General features: G+C 37.8%; 4 protein-coding genes across 5 annotated transcripts; all 4 read right to left on the reverse strand.

The window, feature by feature from the left end:
- Nucleotides 1-2,364: 2,364 nt before the first annotated feature.
- LOC141611662 (butanoate--CoA ligase AAE1-like) lies at nucleotides 2,365-5,103 on the reverse strand. Its single transcript, XM_074430251.1, has 3 exons — nucleotides 4,722-5,103; nucleotides 3,395-4,211; nucleotides 2,365-3,057 (listed from the first exon to the last, which is right to left on the reverse strand). Exons 1-3 carry the CDS (start codon nucleotides 4,917-4,919, stop codon nucleotides 2,405-2,407), a joined length of 1,668 nt encoding a protein of 555 aa, XP_074286352.1. The 5' UTR covers nucleotides 4,920-5,103; the 3' UTR covers nucleotides 2,365-2,404.
- A 5,873-nt stretch (nucleotides 5,104-10,976) lies between these two features.
- LOC141587534 (uncharacterized) lies at nucleotides 10,977-17,116 on the reverse strand. The gene is made up of 2 exons (XM_074409010.1): nucleotides 17,043-17,116; nucleotides 10,977-11,676 (listed from the first exon to the last, which is right to left on the reverse strand). The coding sequence occupies exons 1-2, from the start codon at nucleotides 17,114-17,116 to the stop codon at nucleotides 10,977-10,979; spliced, it is 774 nt and encodes a 257-aa protein (XP_074265111.1).
- A 428-nt stretch (nucleotides 17,117-17,544) lies between these two features.
- On the reverse strand, nucleotides 17,545-20,304 carry LOC141611644 (butanoate--CoA ligase AAE1-like). Of its 2 annotated transcripts, none has more exons than XM_074430233.1 (3): nucleotides 19,735-20,304; nucleotides 18,754-19,570; nucleotides 17,545-18,418 (listed from the first exon to the last, which is right to left on the reverse strand). In XM_074430233.1, the coding sequence occupies exons 1-3, from the start codon at nucleotides 20,122-20,124 to the stop codon at nucleotides 17,766-17,768; spliced, it is 1,860 nt and encodes a 619-aa protein (XP_074286334.1). In that variant the 5' UTR covers nucleotides 20,125-20,304; the 3' UTR covers nucleotides 17,545-17,765. The 2 variants fall into 2 exon arrangements, with proteins under 2 accessions (XP_074286334.1, XP_074286341.1); XM_074430240.1 differs by having other exon boundaries at nucleotides 18,754-19,231; nucleotides 19,735-20,297.
- Nucleotides 20,305-22,066: 1,762 nt separating this feature from the next.
- On the reverse strand, nucleotides 22,067-26,189 carry LOC141611672 (butanoate--CoA ligase AAE1-like). The gene is made up of 3 exons (XM_074430262.1): nucleotides 25,868-26,189; nucleotides 23,338-24,081; nucleotides 22,067-23,183 (listed from the first exon to the last, which is right to left on the reverse strand). The coding sequence occupies exons 1-3, from the start codon at nucleotides 26,072-26,074 to the stop codon at nucleotides 22,458-22,460; spliced, it is 1,677 nt and encodes a 558-aa protein (XP_074286363.1). The 5' UTR covers nucleotides 26,075-26,189; the 3' UTR covers nucleotides 22,067-22,457.
- Nucleotides 26,190-26,973: the final 784 nt, after the last annotated feature.

Here is a 26,973-nt window from a genome sequence, read left to right on the forward strand (position 1 = left end):
CCTAAATAACAAAACACAAATAGCATGGCATGCTTAATTACTCATCTAGTTACTCATAGGAGTAACGGCGTTATGAAAAAAAGTAAACACAAGGGTATTATATGTACAAACTTAAAATTAGGGTATTATGTGTAATCTAACAAAATTCGAGGGTACCATGCAAATTTTCCGTTATAATATTGACCATTTTATCGATCTTTCTCCCACCTAAAAAAATGTTACAACTTTAAAAATTTAACATTTAATTCAAGATTATGTTTAAAGTCTCTTATATAATAAGTATACTTTGAGAGATTCAATATATTTGGGGTGATACCTAAGCTCCAAGGAAAAATCATATTTGTAATCACGGGATCACCCCACCTTATGATAATCTTATGATGTGGGACAATTCAACTACTCCGTATTTATATGTAGTATATATTTATCACACCTACATTATTTTTCAATGTGAGACGAATAACATATTTAAAAGTACACCATATTTTTTGAACCTAATTCGACATCCAACCCGATTTAATAATAAGCAAATACTATATTATCTATTAATATTCATACGTTTGTTTTTTATTTTTTATTATAATTAAAATATGTGCAAATGATATGAACCTATACTCTACTGATTTTTTTAACAAAATTCTAATTATATTATTTAAACGTAGTATATTTACCACACCTACATTACTTTCAATGTGGGACATACAAAATCCATAGGTAGAAAATATAATGATATAAACTTTTAAGAGCTCTCCAAGACAATACTTAAGAAACTCAAAAGATTTTGGGTTGATGCCTAAGTTCTAAGTATGCCTCCTATTTATAATTATGGAATCACCCACCTTATACTAATCTTTCGATGTGGGACAATTCTACTATTTATATGTAGTGTGTTCACCACACTACTTATTTTTCAATGTGGGACAAAACATACTAAAAAGTACACAATTTTTCATATTGAGAAGTACACCATCTTTAATATATGCAAATAATATGAAATTTATACTCTAATGATAGCATTTTTTACCACAAAGCTAATTATATTATTTTCATAATTTTTTTAACGATTTTTTTTTTGACAAATGAAATGTAAAAGTTTGATATAAAAATTGGAAATATCACTTGATTATAATTTAGGAAATATACATATTATAATAATTAAAAGATTCTCCACTTTATTTTTTACATCAAAAATTATACTTTCCTAAATTTATTTTTGATGATGTGGACGCTCTCATATCGCTCGAAAAAACTCTCTTTTATGTATATATATATAGATAATAAAATGGGCACGCTTATTATGTAAATATGTACGAAATTAAAATGTTACTTTGGGTCACGATCAACAATAAAGGGGTCACGGAATTCAAATAAGAGTAAATTAAAAATTACTCCCTTTTAAGTTGCACTTTTCTAAACATACTCCCTTATATGTTTTTTTTTTTTTTAAATTACTCCCTTAAGTTGATCTCAGACAAAAAGTTGCTATCAAACTAGTTCTCGGGAGAACAAAATATGTAAATGGACGAAATTACCCTTCAAAAAAATTACTCTCTTCATTCTCTTCCTCATCTCCCTGATCCACTCTGCTGCCACCAGCCACCACACCACCGCACAACCTTCACCACCGTACCACCGTCAACCCCAACGACTTCCAAACTTCTCCAACGACCTCCCTCTCATTACCTGATGTACGTCAATGGCCCACTCCACGCGCCACCATCTTTATTTGAATTTGCCACAACAAGCAGCACCTCATTTCCCCACCTAACACACCGACGATTATCTCAACCAGCCCCACCGCACAAATTCAAAAAATTAGCTAATATCTCCGGAGACGTTGTCGGCAAAATAAAACGCAAATGGGCCGAGAAAGGAGAGATAAGGGCGGCTAATGGGGTTCTCATGAGGAAGGGGAAGGGCTGGTTGTGGGGTGTTAGAGAGGAAGGAGGGGGTGGCGGTTGGTGGGGCAGTTGGGCGAGATAAGGAGGACGATTAGTGTTTTTACATAAGGTGAAGGAATCTAGGGGCATTTTCGTCCTAAATTTAGTGGAAATTCAAAAAGAGACGGAAATACTCACCAGAGTTGAAAAATGGTAACAATTTTTTGTCCGAGTCAACTTAAGGGAGTAATTTAAAAAAAAAAAAAAAAAAACTTATAAGGGAGTAAGTTTAGAAAAGTGCAACTTAAAAGAGAGTAATTTTTAATTTACTCTTCAAATAAAGGGGTACAAAAGAGTAATCTCTCAATAACGTATTGAGAGACCGTCTCTCCTAAATTTTAGTGTTAAAAACATGTCTAATATAGAAGGGTAATAACTCAATGAGATTCCAAAAATGGAATAGGTAAATAAATGGCCAAACGGATAATTGATCAATAGCATTGGTTGAATGCTTTATAACCCCTTCAAATTTTGCTAGCATTGCTACAAGAAAGGCTCCCCATGGCCTTCGCTTTCTCCTTGAGAACAAATTTCTGGGTCTTCCCTGTTGAAGTCTTTGGTAGCTTCTCGAACACAACAGTTCGAGGAACCATATATCGAGGAAGATGATCTCTACAAAACGTGATCATATCTTCAGCACTAACATGGCTATGACTGCTCTTGAGCTCGATAAATGCACAGGGCGTCTCACCCCAGTGATCATCTGGGCGGCCCACGACAGCAGCATCTACAACAGCAGGGTGATTAAATATTACAGATTCAACCTCAATTGTGCTTATATTTTCTCCCCCCGATATGATTATGTCCTTAGCACGGTCTTTTAACTCGATATATCCATCAGGATGTTTAACTCCCAAATCTCCAGTGTGAAACCATCCGCCCTGAAAAGCCTCCTTGGATGCCTTCAGATCATTCAAGTATCCACTCATGACAGTGTTGCCTCTAAACATGACCTCACCCATTGTTCTTCCATCGGAAGGCGCACTTTCCATGGTGACCGGATGCTTCACATCAACTTCCTCCATTCCGATATGGTGGAGTCCTTGTCGTGCCTTCATCTTTGCTTGCTCATGTGGAGGCAAGGCATTCCACTCAGGCTTCCATGCACAAAATGTACCTAATAGCAGCAGTAAACGAAATTCAAGAAAATGAGTTTTTTTTATCGGAACCTTTCCGATAGAGCGATTAGGTCAGTTCATGTCTTTTCGGAACCTTTACAAATTCTACGGATTTGATTAGGTCAATTTGGGTTTTCAATCATTTAGTATTATTCTGTTTTAGTCTACTTCGGGTTTCAGGTCAAGTTATTCAGGTTGTGTTAGTTTTGTCAGGTCTATCGTAAACTATAATAAGTTATTCGGGTTTCAGGTCAAGTTATTACTCTTAATTCTGAATGCAAATTCATTATTTTTCTGAAAACTTTTGGGTCATGTGTGTGTGTCTGCCATTGATACCTGGTCCATAAGTTTCGGTCAGACCATAAGCATGGATCGCCACAAGACCCATCTCTTCCATTTTAAAGAGCACCTGTGAAGGAGGCGGAGCTGCGCCAATCATAACAGCTACCTTTCCCGGAAGAGGCTTCTTCTGATCAGCCCGTGCATTTATCATCATGCTTAACACAGTGGGTGCACCTCCCATGTGCGTTACCTTGTGCTCGGCAATGTTACTGAATATTCCATTTGCAGTGACATTTCTCAGGCATATGTTTGTGCCACCTCGAGCTGCCAGGCCCCACGTCAGGCACCACCCGTTGCAGTGAAACATGGGGACGGTCCACAAATAGACAGTTATGGAACTCATCTCGTTCAGCATGACTGTAGCTAGCGAGTTCAAATACGCACCCCTGTGGCTATAAACCACCCCCTTAGGACTTGAGGTTGTCCCTGAAGTGTAATTTAAGGAAATGGGCTGTAACTCGTCTTTTGGTTTCTGAATTTCAAAGTCGGACTTTCCTGTCTGTAGAAGACTCTCATATTCCAGGCTGACTGAGGAAGGCATGGAGTATCCAACTCCAACTGACTGCTTATCGATAACTAAGATGATTCGAGGAAGGTTAGAAGTGGCTTTGGACATAATACCGATTGCTTTTTGAACTACTTCAAAGAACTGGGCATCAACAAAAATGAGTTTGGCGTTGGAATGTTTTAGCAAGACTGACACCATGGCAGCGTCATGACGAATATTAAGGGTGCATAAAACTCCGCCAGCCATGGGAACTGCAAAGTGCAGCTCATACATTGCCGGAATGTTAGGAATGAATGCAGCGACCTGTAAGTAATTCGAAGGCCATTAGTCATAAATACAGGCAAGAAAAACTGAAAAAAAAGACAGATGGAGTAAAAAACGATACCTACTTCCCTCTCCATCCCATTTATATTTTCCACTCGATTTTGTTTTGGACAGTAAGATAAAAATAACTTACAATGTGTCAATCGATACAAAGTAAGCTATTCGACTAAGTAGCACCATAAAAACTTGTGCGTGAAAGTTCTATTGCCCTCATGGTTCTACCCGTCTAGAAGCGGATTGCACCGGACAGTGCAAAAAAGAACTGAGATCCCAAAGTCAGAACCGCAACTTTACCAGCTGAGCTAGTGAGTTGATTGAATTGAAAAAAATAATAATAAAAAGGCCACCAAGAGCAAAATCTTGTGGAGCATTCTTGGCCTGAGTCCATATCTAATAGACTTCGAGCATGTTACCCTCGGGTGGCATTTCCAAATGAGATACCCAAAAAAAAAAAAAAAAAATAATAAAAAAGGGTAAAAGGGTACTCACAACATCTCCAGATGAGATACCCAAGAGAGAAAGAGCAGAAGCAAGCTGAGTACACCTTTCTAAAGTCTGTCCCCAAGTATAATGAACATTTCCATAGATGACGGACAGTCGGTCTCTATACACTAGTGCTGCTCTCTCCAGGAAGCTGATTGGAGAGAGCGGCACATAGTTCGCTGAGCAACGTACCAGTCCTTCCATCTTTGCAACCGCAACTAGAGAACCAAGTTGATGACTATAGATAAGCTATATATCCTGAACTTGGAGGAAAGTTAAGAAGTCACCCACTATATATCGCGGTTCGCGGTAATAGTGGCACAAATGTAGTTTCGTTTTCAAATGGAGACCAAGACTTGTGGCTTTTTGGTTCTTGGTTGTCGTGTAGTAATACAATTCTCGACCCAATTTTTATTATAGATCATCCGAAAGCACATCTCAAAAATATTCACACAAGGTAAGGTCGTATATTTCCGACTTCATTATCTCAAATCAAACTATAAAGGCAGCATTATGGTCTTTTGTGGAAAGTGGAGGACCCACAAGGCCACAACAGAAAAAGCACATAAATGATTTAGGGGAATATAGCAAAGTTTAACTAATTTTCCACCATGTAATTATGATAAGAGTAATTGATAAGCATTATAAACGAAAAATGCATGTGATGTCCTGAAGTTTGATATTTTGTCTAAAATACTCTAGTTTTTTTATCATCGAATTTTAAGAAGCCATAACTCGTGTTTATACGCCATAAAGTGACAAATTTTTTTTTCAAATTGATCTTTCGAAACTACGACTTGAAAAAAAAATAGGATATTTTGGAAAAATGTCAAACCCGAGGATCTGCGTCGTTTTCCAAGATTTGAAACATTGTGACCCATAAGGTCATCATCAATATTACCCCCTTGCATTATAGAAGCACAAATTCGTGTTTAAGGAAGACATATCTATCTGAAATAATATAACGGGTCAAATAGATTGAGGGAATGACAAACTCTTGTCCAAGTTTGGGTAATATTTAACCCATTTTACATTTAAGCCAGATATAGTCGTCTTATGCTCATTCCTCCTCACCCTACCACTTTGTAAACTGGTGAGGTGAAAGTTGTAATTGTATTTCCGAAACATTAAGGCAGCGTAAACTATTAGTTGAGACAGCCAAAAACAAATACCCGAACTTCCTTATTAAACCGAGGGACTTTTAGATACATTTATTAATCGTTAACAAAAAAAAAAAAAAAATCGGTCTATCACACCCTAATATTGATTATAACAACTCATACATGAGGCTTATAAGCGTCAAATACGACCGTTGTAATCGAATTTTTTGGTTAAATGGGGTTATTTGACAAATTAATTTGCCTTTTAAAGTCGGATTCAAACTATTTATGGCCAATGGGTCCACGTCATCAGCTTAATTTTTTTTTTCTGTTTTTAAGTGAAGCCGCTAGAAACAATAGCATTTTTAGTCTTTGTAAAATGGCTCAACTTTTAAGAGAAGGAAAAGGGATGAAGCCGCTAGATTTCCCAGCGCTTTTACTCTTTCTTGGTTTGCAAAACATGCCTTTAACTCTTCTACATTATAATAACACCAAAACCCATCTTCCTCCTCCCTCCTTTGCTTCCTCCTTCCTCTCCGGCACCCACATACCTCCTTCCTCCCTGCCGCCACTCCTTCCTCTCCGCCACCACCAACGCCTAAACCTCACCTCTCCTTCATGTCCCCACCAAAAGCGAGATATCAATGATCGAAGCTCACGGAAGTTGACGGGAATTTTAAAAATACTCATAACGTAGGTAGGAAGTGAATTGACTCCCGCCTTTATAAGAACTTCCTTACCAGCCCTGGACAAAGTTTTCCCACGCCAACAATTCAGCCGTTTACTAAGCTTATCACAAAGGATATCCGTCAACCTCTTCTTGGACCTTCCCACAATAGTGGGTAAACCAAAATACCTAGCTTGTTCCTCCACCTCAGTAATGAACAATCGGGTAGCTAAATTACTCCTACGCTGCAGCGGCACCCCTTTGCTAAATGAGACGGTAGTCTTGTCCAAATTAACCAACTGCCCCGAAGCTTCTTCATATCAACGCAAAATAGAATTTATCACATCAGCCTCCTCCAAAGTCGCTTTCACAAAGAAAATACTATTGTCAGCAAATAACAGATGGGAAATAAAGGGCGCACCATTTGAAATACGAATGTCGTGCAGTGAGTTAATCTCCACGGCCCTCCTCATTAAGCTAGATAGAACTTCCGCACAAAAGATAAACAAATAAGGTGAAAGAGGGTCACCTTGTCTCAAGCCTCTAGTCGGTCGAAAAATACGAGATGGGCTCCCATTAATAAGCACGGAGAAAGACACCGAAGACACACATTCCATAACACGAGCAGACCATTGTCGATTGAAACCCATCACAACTAAGACCCTCTCCAAAAAGCTCAATTCAACCCTGTCATACACCTTTGCCATATCCAATTTAAAGGCCATGAACCCCTCGGCATTTCTCGAATTTTTCATAAAATGGAAAAGTTCAAAAGCAATTAACACATTATCCGAGATAATTCTACCTGGAGTAAACACACTTTGATTTTCTGATACAATATCTCCAAGAAATTGCTTCAACCGATTCGCTAAAACCTTTGAAACCAACTTATATGCCACATTACAAAGATCGATCGGTAGGAAATCGCTAACTTTGTCCGGAGCTTTCTTCTTAGGTATTAAGACAATATTAGTCTTATTTAACTCTCTCGGTGAGGCTTCACCCCGTAAAATAACGAGAACAGTGCTCACTACAATCGAACCCACCGAGCCCCAGTAAGTCTGGTAAAATAACCAATTCATACCATGCGGGCCCGGAGCTTTTAACGGATGCATCTGATTAAGAGCCATCACCACCACTTCTTCAGTATATTCCTTAGCCAAAATGCCATTCATCTCCTCTGTCATCCGCTGGCCTAGATTGCCGAGCACCTCGAAATTAGTCGGATTCGAAGACGTAAAAAGTCGCTTGAAGTAAGACATAGCCACATTTTCAATTCCTTCCTCCCCTGAATGCACGTTCCCATCATCATCCACAAGCTTACTAATAAAATTCTTGCGCTTACGCTCACCAGCCCTAGTATGGAAAAAAGTCGTATTACGATCCCCATCTTTAAGCCATAGGGCCCGCGATCGTTGCCGCCAATACTGCTCCTCCTTACGTCTCAAGTCAGCCAGTTCCGCAACTAATTTCCGTCTTCTCCTCACATTATCCTCCGACCTCTCCCCCTCATTTAGTCTAGATAGAAGTTTATATTTCCGTCCAATATCCCGACCTATGCCCGAAATACTCATACTCTTCCACGCCCTCTTGCACATTCATTCAACACCCGCACAAGATTTGCACCACTTTTTTCTACCCCTCGATCAATCGCCTTGATAAGTGCATTTTCTATACATTTTAACCCCTTATATTAGCTTTATTTCACATGTCATTTAGCACTTATCTTAGTGTTTTATAAGCTAATATGTGTATTCTAGTATCTTTGCTTGTCTTGTCATATTTTGTAGGTACTTAAACTTTTTGGAGCTAAAATATTACAAATAAGCTACTAGAAGAAATAAGCTAAGTAAGAGCACAAGTTTGGGCTAAGTGTTGGAAGTGCATGGATTTTGTATGAAGAAAGTGTTGGATCAAAATGAAAATACAAGCAAAGTCATTGTGCAAAGTCAAGCCCAAATTCAAAGTTCAAATTATGGTGGAAACTATTGGATGCTAAGAAGAGCTTAGGATGCTAATATCACATTTAACCAAGTGAATTATGATGGAATTAGTGGCTCACTTAGTATTCCTTTGGTAATTAATCAAGCAATTAAGAGAAAATATTTGGGGTTGACTCCTTGTATTTACTCTATGTTTCACTCCTTATTTCTTATATAAAGGGTGTAGACTTCAACACACCATACACCATTCACACATATTTCTATTCCAAAATTCTCTCTAAATATTAGTAGTTTAATTTAGTTTAGTTTAGCTTGTATTAGTTTGTTACAACATTTCTATTATCAAGTTCAAGATTTATTCCAAGTTATTTCCATTTTCAATTGTTCTTCTATTTCCATTCAAGGTAATTTTATCTTTATTTTAATTATGTTATTTATCATTTCATTTAACATTAGTTTAGTTTATATTTTCACAATGTTAGAATAATTTACCTTTGTCTAGGGAATAAAGGAAGCCATGCATGATTAAGTAATTTGTAAATGTCAAAATAAGGATAAGTTAATATTGTATAATTGTTTCTATCACATGTTTGCACCATAATGTTTAATCTATGTTTAAAGGCCTTATTCATCGATTAAGTTTGTTCATTCGTTCTAAAGTCGAGAGGCACGGAATTGAATTAGACTAAGCATGTGTAGTAGGACGACCTAGTCATGGACGAGAGTTTCTCTAGGACCCGGTCTATGGTTGATACTAATGTCGTAAGGTGGGTATCTCTAAGCCTAAACATTTACCGCAAAATCAACTTCTTAACTTGACATAAACATTTACGTAATTAGCATGTGTGACCCGACCTCCCTAGACAATTTCTTTTTATTGTTGTTTTCATTTTATTTGCATAATCAACCAATCAATCAATCTACCGCATCGACTCAAGATAAACTTCGCTTCATAACAATTAATTAATAACTCCCGTCTCCTTTGGGTTCGACCTCTAAGTACTACATTAATTTGTTACCTAGGGTATAAATATTATCTTTGCATAGGTGTGCGATAGCCTATCACGCCTCACGACACCCTTCTACCCGAACCCATACCTGCTCAAATCTAAACTTTCGCTCCTTCGCTGTTTCCCCTTCCCTCCTATTCAAAAGAAGTTTAATAGGCGCATGATCCGACCACTCTTTATCAAGATAAAATAGTCTTGCAAAAGGAAATAAATCTAGCCAAGAAGCCGAGCACAACACCCTATCAAGCATACTCTGTCGATTCGCCTCTCCAGCTTGCCCATTATCCCATGAAAAATTATATCCCTCCCACGGAGCATCCCGAATACCACACTCATCAACCGCTTCCCTGAAATTGTTCATCTGCCTCTACGGCCTACTACCACCTTTCATCTCAGTCGAGAACAGTATCTCGTTGAAATCCCATATGCACACCCATGGTAATTGAGATTGTCTTCCTAGGAGCCTAAGAAGCTCACAAGAAAGATGTTTATCAGACATCGAAGGCCAGCCATAGAAACCCGTAACCCGCCATTCCCCGCCCTCTCCTCGAATCATAAAATCCATATGATGCAAAGAAGCCGACATGAAAAGACAGTCAACCTCCTTCTTCCACAAGAAAGCTAAACCACCCGATCGTCCTGCACTATCTACCTCAATTCCATAATACCCATCCAATTTCTCCTTCACCCTCCTCATTTCACGACCACAAAGTTTCGTCTCACATAAAAACAATATGGCCGGGGCCTCCCTCCGTACCAAAGCACGGAGCGCAGTAACCGTGTCGGGGTTGCCCAAGCTCCGACAGTTAATGTTTAAAATATTCATTGGGCCTGGCGGGGTTGAACTATGTCAACCTCCGCCTCAGGTACTAAAGACGCCCCCGTCTAAGAATAATTTCGACCGCTTTTGAACCTCCACCATAGGTGCCTCCTCACGCCCTCGTTCCCCCCCATGCTCCTTCACAGACTCCCTCCTCGCCTGTGACCCACCTCCCACATCCGTCCTCCACACCCGCGTCCAACTTCCTCCCCCCTCACTTCCCGCATTCCCTCCCTTCTTCCCATTTTCCTTGCTGCCCCCCGCTTACCTTCACCACCAAGTCTGCATCAAGCTCCATAAAACGAGTATCGATAATTGCCCCACCTCACTGCCCACTTCCTCACCCTGCTCCTTACCCATTAAGTCACCCTCCTGATCACCGCCCTCCTCATGTTCACTGCAACCCATCATCTCAGGCCTCCGACCTCCTGCCTTCCTCCCCCTCTATCACTTCCTCTCGTTGTTCCTCCCTATCCTCCCTTCTTTCACCATCTTCATTCAACTCCTTTAGTTTTGTCGCTTCACTTTTCTTGCTTTTAAGATCAATAGAAATGGCCTGCAACTTCTTAATCATGGTGAAATGGTTTCTCTCGTATCCACGACTCGCGGCCTCAAAGCTTGGTCGAAGGTCCCTACCGCCTTCCCCACTCCCTCTTTAAAATTTTTAATAACTTTCCAAGGCGAGACACGCAACCAGTCCCCGAACTTTAAATCCTCTTCCTCATATATAAGGACCATCTTCACAATCTTTTTCACCGTGTCCAATCAAACCACACCCATAATAAAGATATGTTGGAAGACGCTCATATTTGACCGAAAAATTAATGGTGCGTCCATCCTTCATACGAACTGGTATAGACGGCTTAAGGGGCATAGTGATATCATAATAAACTCGTACTCGAATAGCCCTATCAAGCTCGGCATTTGGTCCATGTTCGAGACCAATAAATTTCCCAAAACAATTCCCCAATTTCTCAGCATTAGCCAAATTCGTTCGACCAGAAATTGGTAAATCGTAAATCCTGGCCCAAATTGGAAATCGAGATAGCGGAACATCAGTGATTTTACTTGTTGGATTCAGCTCATTAAAGCACCACACGAATTTGTCGAAGTGCCATGGTTGTCCCTCCAAAACCCTAGCCTTGTCCCTCTCTGATCCAAAACGAAAGACAAAAGTTTTCTCCTTAGCATCAATGATATTCCCCATCAGAGACTTCGACGGATTCCACAATTTAATCATAGTATCGATTGTTGCCTTAACATTGATAGCCCTAGACGCCCATAATTTGCCTACAAAAATCAACTCGTTCGTAGCACTACTGTCACCCCCGTCATCCTCCCAATCGAATGTACTCCCCTCCTCCTCAATAGGCTCATTCCCGTCCCGATGATGGACCCTTGTTCCACTTGACATTTGACACCTGCACGAAAAAAACCAAAGCAAACGAACAAAGAAACTAATCTCACGATAAAGATCGCGAGAAAAACCTCGAGAAAGAGGAGAAATCGAAGAATTTTAGACAGAAACCCTAGGAAGCACTAGACCACCTAAGAATTTCCAATTTCCAATTTCAGATTGTATGATTTCTTATTTTAATTTAACTCTTCTACATTATAATCAAACACCAAAACCCATCTTCCTCCTTCCTCATTTGCTTCCTCCTTCCTCTCCGGCACTCACCTACCTCCTTCCTCCCTGCCGCCACCACCAACGCCTAAACCTCACCTCTCCTTCCTCTCCGCCGCCGCCACCACAACCAACAACAACAAAAATAAGTAACAACAAATCTGGGTTTTTTAATTAGGCCTAAAAAATTCTCCAAAACACCTTCTCAATTTGCAAATCAACACTCATTTTCATTAATGAAGATGGAAAAGCTTGTGAGTTTTTTATTTTTTTTCGATTTTATTTTGTTTTCATTCAATTTGGGGAGGAACAATGTAAGAATGGATGTGTTTGTATTGTATTTATAATACATTTTTGAGGAGGAACACCAAGTTAGAAAGTTTAAAATTTGGAACAAATTTGGGGTTTAGATCATACGAGAGTGATTTTAGAGATTGATTTTTATATGGTAGAAAGCTTAAATCAAGAAAAATGGTAGAATCGGGGGAATTGCATAAACAAGAACACAAAATATTCTAAGAAGACACGATGTTCTCGGCGGCATAAGAGTAATGATTAGAAAATTTTACATAAGGTCTTTTTGTGAGTAAGTGGTGAAGCCGCCGAAGAGTTTAGCGACTTTACATAAAAGTTTGAAAAAAAAATACAAGTAATGACGTGAACCCATTGACCCTAAATAGTTTGAATCCAACTCCAAAACGCAAATTAATTTGTCAAATAACTCCATTTAACCAAAAAATTCGCGGTAATCCTCATGACTAGGGATGTCATTGGGGCGGGGCGGTGGTGGATATAGGCTCCCCCGTACCCGCACCCACCAAGAAAAACTCATACTCGTACCCGTCCCCGCCCCCACCACCCGTGGCGGGTAGAAGTTTCCAAAACCATCCTCGCCCCAACGGGTGGAAATATAAAATCGTACCCGGCCCGCTTATCCATTAACCCGCTACACCATAATTTTATTTGATAAATTTTTTCGCAAATGTTGCTTTAATCATTATTAATTTCCATTTTTTTTATTTATCTTTATAAGTCTAATTTTTCACCAAAAAAGCTAGTAAAAAAACTTTAAAAATAGCTACTCCCTCCAATTCACAATAAACCTCCCTATTTCCTTTTTCGGTTATTCACAATAACCTCCCTATTTCCTTTTTTGGTAAGTGTTTGTGTGGTCTAAATTTAATTGTATGGTGGGGTAGTGTATTTGTGTGGTCCAAATTTAATTATATGGTGGGGTAGTGTGTTTCCTTAATTTTTGTGCCAAAATGAAATGGGAGGTTTATTGTGAATTGGAGAGAGTATTATTTACATTATATCTTAAAATTCTTAATTATGACTAAATAAGATTTAAAAAATTGTCATAATCGCACTAATGTTTTTTAGCAATTGGCTGGTAGGCGGGTAAGATGCAAAATCCATCCCCGCCCATTACCCATGGCGGGTACAATTTTCATACCCGCACCCGCCCCACCACCCGCCAAAGCTCTACCCATCCTCGCCCCAACTGGGTCGGGTGCTGGGCAATACCCACTTACTCGTCCCGCTGACATCCCTACTCATGACATGTTCGAAGTGGTCACTATATAGTGTCACGCCAGAATCCAGATGGAATACCATCTGGACATATGGTCCATATCTGCAGGCAACGGACAATAACCTCTTGCGCTACTAAAAAACAGAGCATAGGGTATTACATCCATTCTGATGTGATGGCCATATTAAAAAAAAATTAGTTTTTCCGTCATAATTATTTGTTTTCAAAAGTAAACCTACGATTGGGAATTGGGACGGAGGAAGCATACAAATAAGGCTCATTGAAGAGCTATCTAATCTAAATAAGGCAAAAGCGCCCACCAGTAAAAGATAGCCTTGTATTGACGGAAAGACGGTTGCGGTGTATACCCCTTTCCGTTGCAAAGGGGACTGAGATAGTTCTGCGTAGGTGATTTTGGTCTTATGTATTTTATTGTACAAATATTTGAAAGGGATTTTTTGATATGATAACTTGAGAAGAAAATAATTCAGTATTGACACGAACTTTTAAAATAGTCTTACATAATAATTTGTGTTTTTACAAGTTGCCTCGCGACAAAGTAATGTAGATTACTTGAGATAAATAATCGAATTAGTAAAGAGATTTTAAGATTTTATTATGTTTGAAAATTGGAATCAAAGTATCTTCATTGAACAATTTGGCTCCCTTAAGTTCCCCTCGTTATGACTATATTTTTGTAGTGACCGTTATTGGATGATAAGTGGATAATAACGGATGTGAAAGATCAAATTATTCATTACAAACAGCAGAGTAAGTCTTTTGATAGACGGTCTATTAATATATTTATTGGAAGACCACTTTACAATTTAAAGAAAAAATGGTACTGTAGGTTATAAAATAGATACAAATCATGATAAACTAGTTTGAATGCCCGTGCGTTGCAACGGGGTAATTAACTTATTTATAATGCAAAAAAAAAACATAAGGGTTTAATGTTTACATTCTATATCTAATAATTTGTTTACATATTATTAAAATATTTCTTTCAAAAAAAAAGATTAATAAATACGTGGGTTAGCTCTTATTTATAATCATATAATCACTCCACCTTATACTAATCTTTCGATGTGGGACAATTCTACTATTTTTTTTGGGAAAGGTTAAGTATATACAATTCTACTATTTATAACTAATATATTCACCAAACTTGGATTATTTTTCTGATGTGGGACAATTCTACTATTTATACGTAGTATATCATCAAACCTGCATTGTTTTACAATGTGGGACAAATAACATACTCAGAATTACACCATCTTTTTTGCATTTAGTTCGACATTCAACCAGATCCCGAATGCCGAATACGGTTAATTGTTACTCATTATATCTAATAGTTATATTTAAGTTTAATAATATGATCAAGTACTCTCCATTAATATTTGTCGTTATTTTTCTTCATTTTTTTTTATCATAATTGAGATACGGAAATTTCCCGTGTTACCCCTTAATTTTGTCATATTTTTCATGTTACCCCTACTTTTAAGAATCTGCTTATGGTATCCTTGAAGTTCCATTTTTTTTTCCCATGGTACCCCCTAATATAAAGGTTGTTAAATAGACGTTAAGTTTGATGGCGTGACAATAAAATAATAATTAATAAATAATACTCCCTTTATTGTTTTATTGGTACAGATATCTTTCTCTTTTAAATGAAAATTTAATTAACTATATCATTATAATATTGGAAATTTCTCATGGTAACCTTGAACTTTGATAGATTACACATGGTACCCCTAATTTTAAGTTTCTACAAATGGTACCCCTGTGTTCACCTTTTTCGTTCCCATATTACCATTTGACAACTTCCGTCATAATGTCATTGCTCCTATGACTTTTGACACCTTTTTCTTTTGTTATCTATTACACAAACACTTCATCATCTAATTCTTAAATCCATATTTTATTTAATAAACTAACATTTAATACCTAAATAACAAAACACAAATAGCATGGCATGCTTAATTACTCATCTAGTTACTCATAGGAGTAACGGCGTTATGAAAAAAGTAAACACAAAGGGTATTATATGTACAAACTTAAAATTAGGGGTATTATGTGTAATCTAACAAAATTCGAGGGTACCATGCAAATTTTCCGTTATAATATTGACCATTTTATCGATCTTTCTCCCACCTAAAAAAATGTTACAACTTTAAAAATTTAACATTTAATTCAAGATTATGTTTAAAGTCTCTTATATAATAAGTATACTTTGAGAGATTCAATATATTTGGGGTGATACCTAAGCTCCAAGGAAAAATCATATTTGTAATCACGGGATCACCCCACCTTATGATAATCTTATGATGTGGGACAATTCAACTACTCCGTATTTATATGTAGTATATATTTATCACACCTACATTATTTTTCAATGTGAGACGAATAACATATTTAAAAGTACACCATATTTTTTGAACCTAATTCGACATCCAACCCGATTTAATAATAAGCAAATACTATATTATCTATTAATATTCATACGTTTGTTTTTTATTTTTTATTATAATTAAAATATGTGCAAATGATATGAACCTATACTCTCTTGATTTTTTAACAAAATTCTAATTATATTATTTAAACGTAGTATATTTACCACACCTACATTACTTTCAATGTGGGACATACAAAATCCATAGGTAGAAAATATAATGATATAAACTTTTAAGAGCTCTCCAAGACAATACTTAAGAAACTCAAAAGATTTTGGGTTGATGCCTAAGTTCTAAGTATGCCTCCTATTTATAATTATGGAATCACCCACCTTATACTAATCTTTCGATGTGGGACAATTCTACTATTTATATGTAGTGTGTTCACCACACTACTTATTTTTCAATGTGGGACAAAACATACTAAAAAGTACACAATTTTTCATATTGAGAAGTACACCATCTTTAATATATGCAAATAATATGAAATTTATACTCTAATGATAGCATTTTTACCACAAAGCTAATTATATTATTTTCATAATTTTTTTAACGATTTTTTTTTTGACAAATGAAATGTAAAAGTTTGATATAAAAATTGGAAATATCACTTGATTATAATTTAGGAAATATACATATTATAATAATTAAAAGATTCTCCACTTTATTTTTTACATCAAAAATTATACTTTCCTAAATTTATTTTTGATGATGTGGACGCTCTCATATCGCTCGAAAAAACTCTCTTTTATGTATATATATATAGATAATAAAATGGGCACGCTTATTATGTAAATATGTACGAAATTAAAATGTTACTTTGGGTCACGATCAACAATAAAGGGGTCACGGAATTCAAATAAGAGTAAATTAAAAATTACTCCCTTTTAAGTTGCACTTTTCTAAACATACTCCCTTATATGTTTTTTTTTTTTAAATTACTCCCTTAAGTTGATCTCAGACAAAAAGTTGCTATCAAACTAGTTCTCGGGAGAACAAAATATGTAAATGGACGAAATTACCCTTCAAAAAAATTACTCTCTTCATTCTCTTCCTCATCTCCCTGATCCACTCTGCTGCCACCAGCCACCACACCACCGCACAACCTTCACCACCGTACCACCGTCAACCCCAACGACTTCCAAACTTCTCCAACGACCTCCCTCTCATTACCTGATGTACGTCAATGGCCCACTCCACGCGCCACCATCTTTATTTGAATTTGCCACAACAAGCAGCACCCTCATTTCCCCACCTAACACACCGACGATTATCTCAACCAGCCCCACCGCACAAATTCAAAAAATTAGCTAATATCTCCGGAGACGTTGTCGGCAAAATAAAACGCAAATGGGCCGAGAAAGGAGAGATAAGGGCGGCTAATGGGGTTCTCATGAGGAAGGGGAAGGGCTGGTTGTGGGGTGTTAGAGAGGAAGGAGGGGGTGGCGGTTGGTGGGGCAGTTGGGCGAGATAAGGAGGACGATTAGTGTTTTTACATAAGGTGAAGGAATCTAGGGGCATTTTCGTCCTAAATTTAGTGGAAATTCAAAAAGAGACGGAAATACTCACCAGAGTTGAAAAATGGTAACAATTTTTTGTCCGAGTCAACTTAAGGGAGTAATTTAAAAAAAAAAAAAAAAAAACTTATAAGGGAGTAAGTTTAGAAAAGTGCAACTTAAAAGAGAGTAATTTTTAATTTACTCTTCAAATAAAGGGGTACAAAAGAGTAATCTCTCAATAACGTATTGAGAGACCGTCTCTCCTAAATTTTAGTGTTAAAAACATGTCTAATATAGAAGGGTAATAACTCAATGAGATTCCAAAAATGGAATAGGTAAATAAATGACCGAAACGGATAATTGATCAATAGCATTGGTTGAATGCTTTATAACCCCTTCAAATTTTGCTAGCATTGCTACAAGAAAGGCTCCCCATGGCCTTCGCTTTCTCCTTGAGAACAAATTTCTGGGTCTTCCCTGTTGAAGTCTTTGGTAGCTTCTCGAACACAACAGTTCGAGGAACCATATATCGAGGAAGATGATCTCTACAAAACGTGATCATATCTTCAGCACTAACATGGCTATGACTGCTCTTGAGCTCGATAAATGCACAGGGCGTCTCACCCCAGTGATCATCTGGGCGGCCCACGACAGCAGCATCTACAACAGCAGGGTGATTAAATATTACAGATTCAACCTCAATTGTGCTTATATTTTCTCCCCCCGATATGATTATGTCCTTAGCACGGTCTTTTAACTCGATATATCCATCAGGATGTTTAACTCCCAAATCTCCAGTGTGAAACCATCCGCCCTGAAAAGCCTCCTTGGATGCCTTCAGATCATTCAAGTATCCACTCATGACAGTGTTGCCTCTAAACATGACCTCACCCATTGTTCTTCCATCGGAAGGCGCACTTTCCATGGTGACCGGATGCTTCACATCAACTTCCTCCATTCCGATATGGTGGACTCCTTGTCGTGCCTTCATCTTTGCTTGCTCATGTGGAGGCAAGGCATTCCACTCAGGCTTCCATGCACAAAATGTACCTAATAGCAGCAGTAAACGAAATTCAAGAAAATGAGTTTTTTTTATCGGAACCTTTCCGATAGAGCGATTAGGTCAGTTCATGTCTTTTCGGAACCTTTACAAATTCTACGGATTTGATTAGGTCAATTTGGGTTTTCAATCATTTAGTATTATTCTGTTTTAGTCTACTTCGGGTTTCAGGTCAAGTTATTCAGGTTGTGTTAGTTTTGTCAGGTCTATCGTAAACTATAATAAGTTATTCGGGTTTCAGGTCAAGTTATTACTCTTAATTCTGAATGCAAATTCATTATTTTTCTGAAAACTTTTGGGTCATGTGTGTGTCTGCCATTGATACCTGGTCCATAAGTTTCGGTCAGACCATAAGCATGGATCGCCACAAGACCCATCTCTTCCATTTTAAAGAGCACCTGTGAAGGAGGCGGAGCTGCGCCAATCATAACAGCTACCTTTCCCGGAAGAGGCTTCTTCTGATCAGCCCGTGCATTTATCATCATGCTTAACACAGTGGGTGCACCTCCCATGTGCGTTACCTTGTGCTCGGCAATGTTACTGAATATTCCATTTGCAGTGACATTTCTCAGGCATATGTTTGTGCCACCTCGAGCTGCCAGGCCCCACGTCAGGCACCACCCGTTGCAGTGAAACATGGGGACGGTCCACAAATAGACAGTTATGGAACTCATCTCGTTCAGCATGACTGTAGCTAGCGAGTTCAAATACGCACCCCTGTGGCTATAAACCACCCCCTTAGGACTTGAGGTTGTCCCTGAAGTGTAATTTAAGGAAATGGGCTGTAACTCGTCTTTTGGTTTCTGAATTTCAAAGTCGGACTTTCCTGTCTGTAGAAGACTCTCATATTCCAGGCTGACTGAGGAAGGCATGGAGTATCCAACTCCAACTGACTGCTTATCGATAACTAAGATGATTCGAGGAAGGTTAGAAGTGGCTTTGGACATAATACCGATTGCTTTTTGAACTACTTCAAAGAACTGGGCATCAACAAAAATGAGTTTGGCGTTGGAATGTTTTAGCAAGACTGACACCATGGCAGCGTCATGACGAATATTAAGGGTGCATAAAACTCCGCCAGCCATGGGAACTGCAAAGTGCAGCTCGTACATTTCTGGAATGTTAGGAATGAATGCAGCGACCTGTAGTTCGAAAGCCATTAGTCATAAATACAGCAAGAAAAACTGGAAAAAAGACTGATAAGTAAAAAAGAACTGATTTTCCCAAGTCAGAACGGCGACTTTACCAGCTGAATTGATTGAAATGAAACGGAAAAAAAAAAAAAAAAAGTTGAAAGGGAACTCACAACATCTCCAGATGAGATACCCAAGAGGGAGAGAGCAGAAGCAAGCTGAGTACACCTTTCCAAAGTCTGTCCCCAAGTATAATGAACATTTCCATAGATGACAGACGGCCGGTCTCTATACACTACTGCTGCTCTCTCCAGGAAGCTGATTGGAGAGAGCGGCACATAGTTCGCTGAGCAACGCACCACTCCTTCCGTCTTTGCAACCGAAGCTAGATTTGCAACCGAAGCTAGAGAACAAAATTGATGACTATAGAAGAGTTGTGTATCCAGAGCTTGCAGGAAAGTAGTTTTCTTTTTGAAAGGAGTCCAAGACTTGAGGCTTTTTGGTTCTGGGTTATAATGAAATACAGTAAAATAGCGTAGTAAACTCGTTTTGCTTCTTTTCATTGTCACAGAGTAAGTAGTAACAACCACTCAATACAGTTCTCGACACAAATTTCATTATAAATGATCCAAAAACACCTCTCAATAATAATCACACCAAAGTAAGGTCATATATTTCCGACTGTTCATTATAGATCATCCGAAAACACCTCTCAATAATAATCACACCAAAGTAAGTCATATATTTCCGACTTTTCATTATAAATTATCCGAAAACACCTCTCAATAATAATTACACCAAAGTAAGGTCATATATTTCCGACTTCATTTATCTCCAATCAAACTATAAAGGCTGCATTATGGTATTTTGTGGAGACCCACAAGGCCACGCCAGAAATAGCACATAAATGAATGAGGGAATATAGCAAAGTTAAATTAATTTTCCACCATGTAATTATGATAAAGAGAAATTGACAAGCATAAGCATTACATATTTGAAACACTGTGACCCATCAGCCATCATCATTATTAGTTATTACCCCCAATGCATTATAGAAACGTAAATTCTTGTTTAAAACGAACATATCCCTTTTAAATAATAAAACGGGTTAAATGGATAAATGAGACAAAAAAACAGAACGCGTAGAGAATGACAAACTCTTGTCCTATCTATATCTATATGGGGTAATATTTAACCCATTTTACATTTAAGACGGATATAGCTGTTTTAAAGGAGACAACCGGTAGAAGAAGAGGCTTCCACTCATCCTCCCTCACCCACACCACTTGTAAACTGGTGAGGTGAAAGTAGTAATTGCATTTCCGAAACATACTAAAGAGGAAGCGTAAACTATTAGTTGAGACCACCAAAAAAGGAATACATGAACTTCTTAGTATTAAACTAAACCAAGGGACTTTTCGATATCATTTACTATTAACTTGTAACAAAAAGAATCGGTCATATATCATAATACTCCGTATCAATTATAACATTCACCAGTTAGTCACCCTTAAAACAAAGGTATCCGTATTAACATTAAAACGAGTCAAAGATCATCCACTTAAGCATATAAGACAAATATGTTTTTTTTGCCTATAAATTCTGCCTAAATTTTAAAATGAATACACCCGTCTTAAATAAAAATCCGGAACACTCTCATGCCGCTTTTCGAAGTGGTCACTATGTAGTGTCACGCCAGATGGAATACCATGTCTGCAGGCAACGGACAATAATAACTTGTTGCGCAACTAGAAGACGGAGCATAGTGTATGACATCCATTCTGATGTGATAGCATGTTCAAGAAAACTACATAAATGAATTAAATTTTAATTTTGAAAAATACACAAATGAAATATTGATTAGTAAAAATGATAGGAATTTGAAATCTTTATTGAAATCTCGATAGAATTGTTATATGGTCCTCCCGATTCTTCAAGCACAATACTCGATACACCCATAAGATATTCACTTTTACAAACATAAATATTCAGCTAAACACATTATCAATATCCACATGAATATAATAGCATAATTCGCACCAAAAAAAATGAATATAATAGCATAATTAATTCCATAAAAGTTGTAACAGGAGTTCAGACACAGGCAAATCAGGAACGATTCAGTTCAGAAATGGCAACTAGAACCATGTCTAAAGTCCCTCCTGATCAGGATTATGAAGAACAAACCCTCCAGAATGCTTAATTAGACTTTAGCAACAACTTTGTTCAGGATAATGAAGGTTAATTCCAAAAGGTCAGTTAATTAAATTAGAAATCAAAACAGCAGTACAGGAAGGAGACTATTTCAGTTCAGCATGTGCATTCGGGTTTTCTTCTTTCCTGTTTCAGCCAGGCCAGAGAGGCTCAGAAACAAGGCAACTACCAGCCTTGTCCACAATTTCCAGACAAAAAGGCAACTACCACCCCTACAGGCATCTCCTTTTGGTGAATGTCACTCCCGAAGTATGGGTAACATGATCCCAAAGAACGGTATAATTTACCATCTGAATATGACAAAATGACGGCGATTTTGATCAATCTTCCTCATTCATAAAATTGTGATGCTTGTGACTCCACATCAACAGGAAATTATTCAAACGTTTCACACCAAGCAACTACGAAAAGCTATTAAAACATAAATCGTCTGGCATTTCTACACTTGAAAGACCATATTTTGTAGTTTAGAAGATGAAAATATGTCATTTCAAGGGAAATGCTCTTTTTTTATATCCTAACATTCACGGGAAATATATGCAGGAGAAAGTCTCATGCGACCAGAATCGAATATAAAAGCATTGTTCTATAATCACGCGCAATCATAATGATATATGCAAGTACGACACCCCAATTAGTGCGTAAGCCATAAACCATCCCAGAAAGTTAAGCTAGCGTACCCTTAGAGTTTGCTGACACTTTTACGAGAAAGGGATCCCATGGCCTTTGCTTTTGCCCGGAGAACAAACTTCTGTGTCTTTCCAGTTGAGGTCTTCGGCAATTCCTCAAAGACAACTGTCCGAGGAGCCATGTAATGAGGGAGGCGATCCCTACAAAACTTTATTATTTCGTCTGCAGTAATGTTATCGTACCCGTCTTTAAGTGTCACAAACGCACAAGGCGTTTCCCCCCAGTGATCATCGGGGCGGCCCACAACGGCTGCCTCTAAAATAGCTGAATGACTAAATAATACTGATTCGACTTCAATAGTGCTAATGTTTTCTCCCCCTGAAATGATAATATCTTTTGAACGGTCCTTTAACTCTATATAACCATCAGAATGCTTGACCCCCAAGTCCCCTGTATGGAACCATCCACCTTTGAATGATTCCTCTGTTGCCCTCAAGTCTTTCAAATACCCGTTCATGACGGTGTTCCCCCTAATCATGACCTCACCCATTGTCTTACCATCAGCAGGCACACTATTCATGGTGTCGGGATCTTTTACATCAACTTCCTCCAGGCCAAGATGACGCACTCCTTGGCGGGCCTTGATTTTGGATCTCACATCTGGAGGAAAGGCATCCCACTCGGGCTTCCAAACACAAAGTGTGGCGGGACCGTAAGTCTCTGTTAACCCGTATCCATGCATCACTGTGAAACCAAGCTCTTCCATTTTGAAGATTATCTGCGCACAAATACTCATATGAGACGGACTCATGAAGAAATAATTATGGGACTACCACATATTATGAGGTAAATTTTCTTTAAAAGCGCTTTAGCGTTAATGAAAACCTGTGCACGGAACTTAGTATAAGACCATCTTTCAAAGGACTCGTTACCTGCGGAGGAGGTGGAGCACCACCTGTGACCACTGTCACCTTGTTCATCAGTTGACTCATATCACTAACAGAAGCATTAACAATCATGTTTAAGACTGTCGGAGCACCACAGAAATGTGTTACTTTGTGCTCAGCAATGCTACTGAAAATACCCTTTGCAGTAACGTTTCTCAGGCAAATATTGACGCCGCCTTGAGCTGCAACTCCCCAAGCAAAGCACCAACCATTGCAATGAAACATAGGGAGAGTCCATAGATAGACAGGTGTTATGGTCATTTCATTCACAAGAACTGTAGCTAGCGAGTTCAAATAAGCGCCTCTATGGCTATATACCACTCCTTTGGGGTTCGAAGTAGTCCCAGAAGTATAATTTAAAGCAATAGGGTCACACTCATCTTTAGGTCTTCGCCATTCAAAGTTAGGGTTTCCCCTCACTAAAAGATCTTCGTACTCTAGGGTTCCAGAAGGGACCGTGACATTTGCAATTGGTGTAGTGTTTTCATCCAACACGAGGACAATTTGAGGAAGTTCAGAGCTTGTCTTGGATAGAATTCTAAGTGCTTCACCAACGACATCAGAAAACTGGTAATCTACAAAAATGACTTTTGCCTTTGAATGGTTAAGCAAGACCGCAATCATTGAGGAGTCATGACGAGTATTCAAGGCACATAGAACTGCCCCAGCCATTGGTACTCCAAAGTGCAACTCATACATTGCTGGAGTGTTAGGTACAATGGCAGCAACCTGCAATAGCAAAGTTGGGGAATATGGGAGTCAGACCAACCATTTTTGCATCTGAATTAGAGAGCAAGAAAGAACTAGAATGAAAACAAATGTAAGCATATGGATGAGAAAACCATATGGCAAGTATTTCGTAGTACCCTAGGACCTTCAATTTTTGTTAGAAGTCCATGTTCATCCACTGTACACATTTCCTTTAAAGTAAACACCGAACACTATAGTTTATAGAAAGCCACTTTGGTCCATTTCAGCTCACGTACTCAAGGTAACTACCGAGACACTCCATTTCAGCTCACGTACTCGTATAAGATATCCCTAGACATGGGTTTGACTAAACTTTAGGCCCCCAAAAACCTCATTAAAGTTTCTCCCGAAAGCCACTTTGGTCCCCAAATCTCCACCCCTTTCCTATAATGACACTTGAGTCCATGCAAGTTATATCACCATATAGGTATACGTAAGACAACAGAAAAACGCCTTTCATTTTACAACAAAAAAAAGTTTGTTCATATTCAGGTGAAAGGAAAAGGAGTGCCTTCCACAATATCTTATGTGATTCCATCTACTAGAAATCCTCCAACTAAAACCAACTAACGCAGAAAGCTCTAGCATAGCTATTAAGTAGTCAGCCATTGATATCTAGCTAACATTGCTGCCATCCCTTGCAGAAGTCAATCGACGATAAAAGAACATATATCGACTTCATTGCATCAAAGCACTGTTGCATAAATGTTCACCCAAGACAAGTTAAGCTCTGAAACAAAGAACTCATAGGAACCAAGGTATATGTCGTTAATATGGAATGGTTTGTCGTTAATATGGAATGGATTTCAAAATCTGGGTCATTATTGCCATAACCAACCCGACATTGACATCCATTTCCATATTAACGACAAACCATAAACACTCTAGATCTCTCAGATATAACAGATAAGAACTACTACTACTACTAAAATCACGGTTTTTGAAAAAAATTAGCTCATAACCTCCCTCTATTTGAGACATTCACTATTCATCCTTTCTCTATCCTACATCCAAAATGTTGTGGGCGTGTCGTAACTTCTCAAAATCCCATGAACTCTTTTCATTGCACATCCAATGGTCAAGACTCGGAAGCGTCTAGGGAACTCTACAAATGGCAAAAGTGTTCCAATTTCCAAGGGTAAACCATGAGTATAAACACCATCACCCTCACCACCCAACAAAAAAAATACTCCGTAATTAAACTTTGGTAACAAGGGTGATAAATACCAATGAATGATTACCTAAAATTTCCAATCAAAGTACTCCATAGTCCATACCCAATTTCACTCAAAAACAAAAGTACGCAATTTTACTCAAAAACAAAAGCACTCCATGCCAAATTGTATGTTTAAAAAACGCAGTTGATCTCCCATAAGACGATCATATCCATTTTAAGTTTAAAAGGATCAAATAATAACTCATATTGTTAGATAGGACAACCTTTTTGTCAATCCCAAGACATTCGGTTTTTTTGTCTCATCTCTAACTATTAGACATTTAGAGCCGATTCATCTTTAAAACAGATATGCTCGTCTTAAACACGAATTTGTTAAAAAATGCAAGCATTAGAAACAAATCAAAATAGCCCCTCAGATGTGATCCCAATTTCCAATTGATGCCAAATTTCACTTAAGATTATGAACACAAAAATACCCCAAAATCCATTCATAAAAATAACATGAACCCACAAAAATCGAACAAAAACCCAACAAAACCAATCAACCAAATCGGCAAAATTAAGCGAAAAGTCGAGAAAAAAACTCACAACATCTCCATAAGAAATACCCAATTGAGCAAGTGAAGAAGCAAGATTAGTGCATCTCTCAAGTGTTTGTTTCCAAGTGTAATGCGCATTTCCATAGACTAAAGAGGGTTTATCGGCATATACAAGGGCAGCTCTCTCCAAGAAACTGATTGGAGAAAGAGGAACATAGTTTGCTGAACATCGTACCAAACCCTCCATTGATGACATTTTTATTTTTTCCGCGAAAATTGTACTTTAATTGATTGTGTTTTGTGTACTTGGATAGTTGGATATGATGTAGAAGTGCCTTGGTGGGGGATGACCGAGAGGACAATGATTACGCAAATTCTTTTTTTAGATTGAGACGGCTAACGGATAAAATGTCATCATTTTATGCATAAAATGTAAACATTTTTTTGATTAAAAATTACCATCAATTTATCGTTAATTGTGACAATTTTAATTAAAATTTTATTATTTAATGGTCATTTTTTTATTATAAAAATGGTGACATTATTTTATCTTAAGACTTAAGGGAGACTAACTAAGGGTAAGATTATTGGTAGTTTTGAAACAAGATTTTGGTGAGTCTTAAAACAAGACTCACTCAAGACTACCAATAATCTATCATAGTCTTAAAGTCTTGACAAAGTCTTAAGTTGAGTTTTGGAAATCCAAGACTCAACTTAAGATTCTATATGTCTTGACCCCACTATTAAAAAAAGACATCAAATGAAAGAAAGGCAAGTGTTATATTATTTTTGTTCTTTTTTTCTTAAACCCCACATTTTCTCAAGTAAAGTGAAAAAGTAGAGTCTAAGGTGGGTATGACTGATAATGTATAAAGTCTGAAATGAGTCTGAAAAATAAATAAATAATAAAAGTTATTGAAAAACTGATGTGGCAGAGTCTTAGGATAAGATTATTGGTAGTCTTGAGATAAGACTTTGGCAAGTCTTAAGACAAGACTACCAATAATCATATTTCATTTTGTGACGCGTCACAAGCTTGTGACAGGCAAGACTGACTGCAAGTCATTTACTTGGCTTTAATAAAACTTCTCACAAAAATAAAAATAAAAAATGTAAACAAATAATTACGACAATTGAAATATTATTGACTTAGAG

Source organism: Silene latifolia, chromosome 1, assembly GCF_048544455.1.
Source record: "Silene latifolia isolate original U9 population chromosome 1, ASM4854445v1, whole genome shotgun sequence".
NCBI classification, from domain to species: Eukaryota; Viridiplantae; Streptophyta; class Magnoliopsida; order Caryophyllales; family Caryophyllaceae; genus Silene; species Silene latifolia.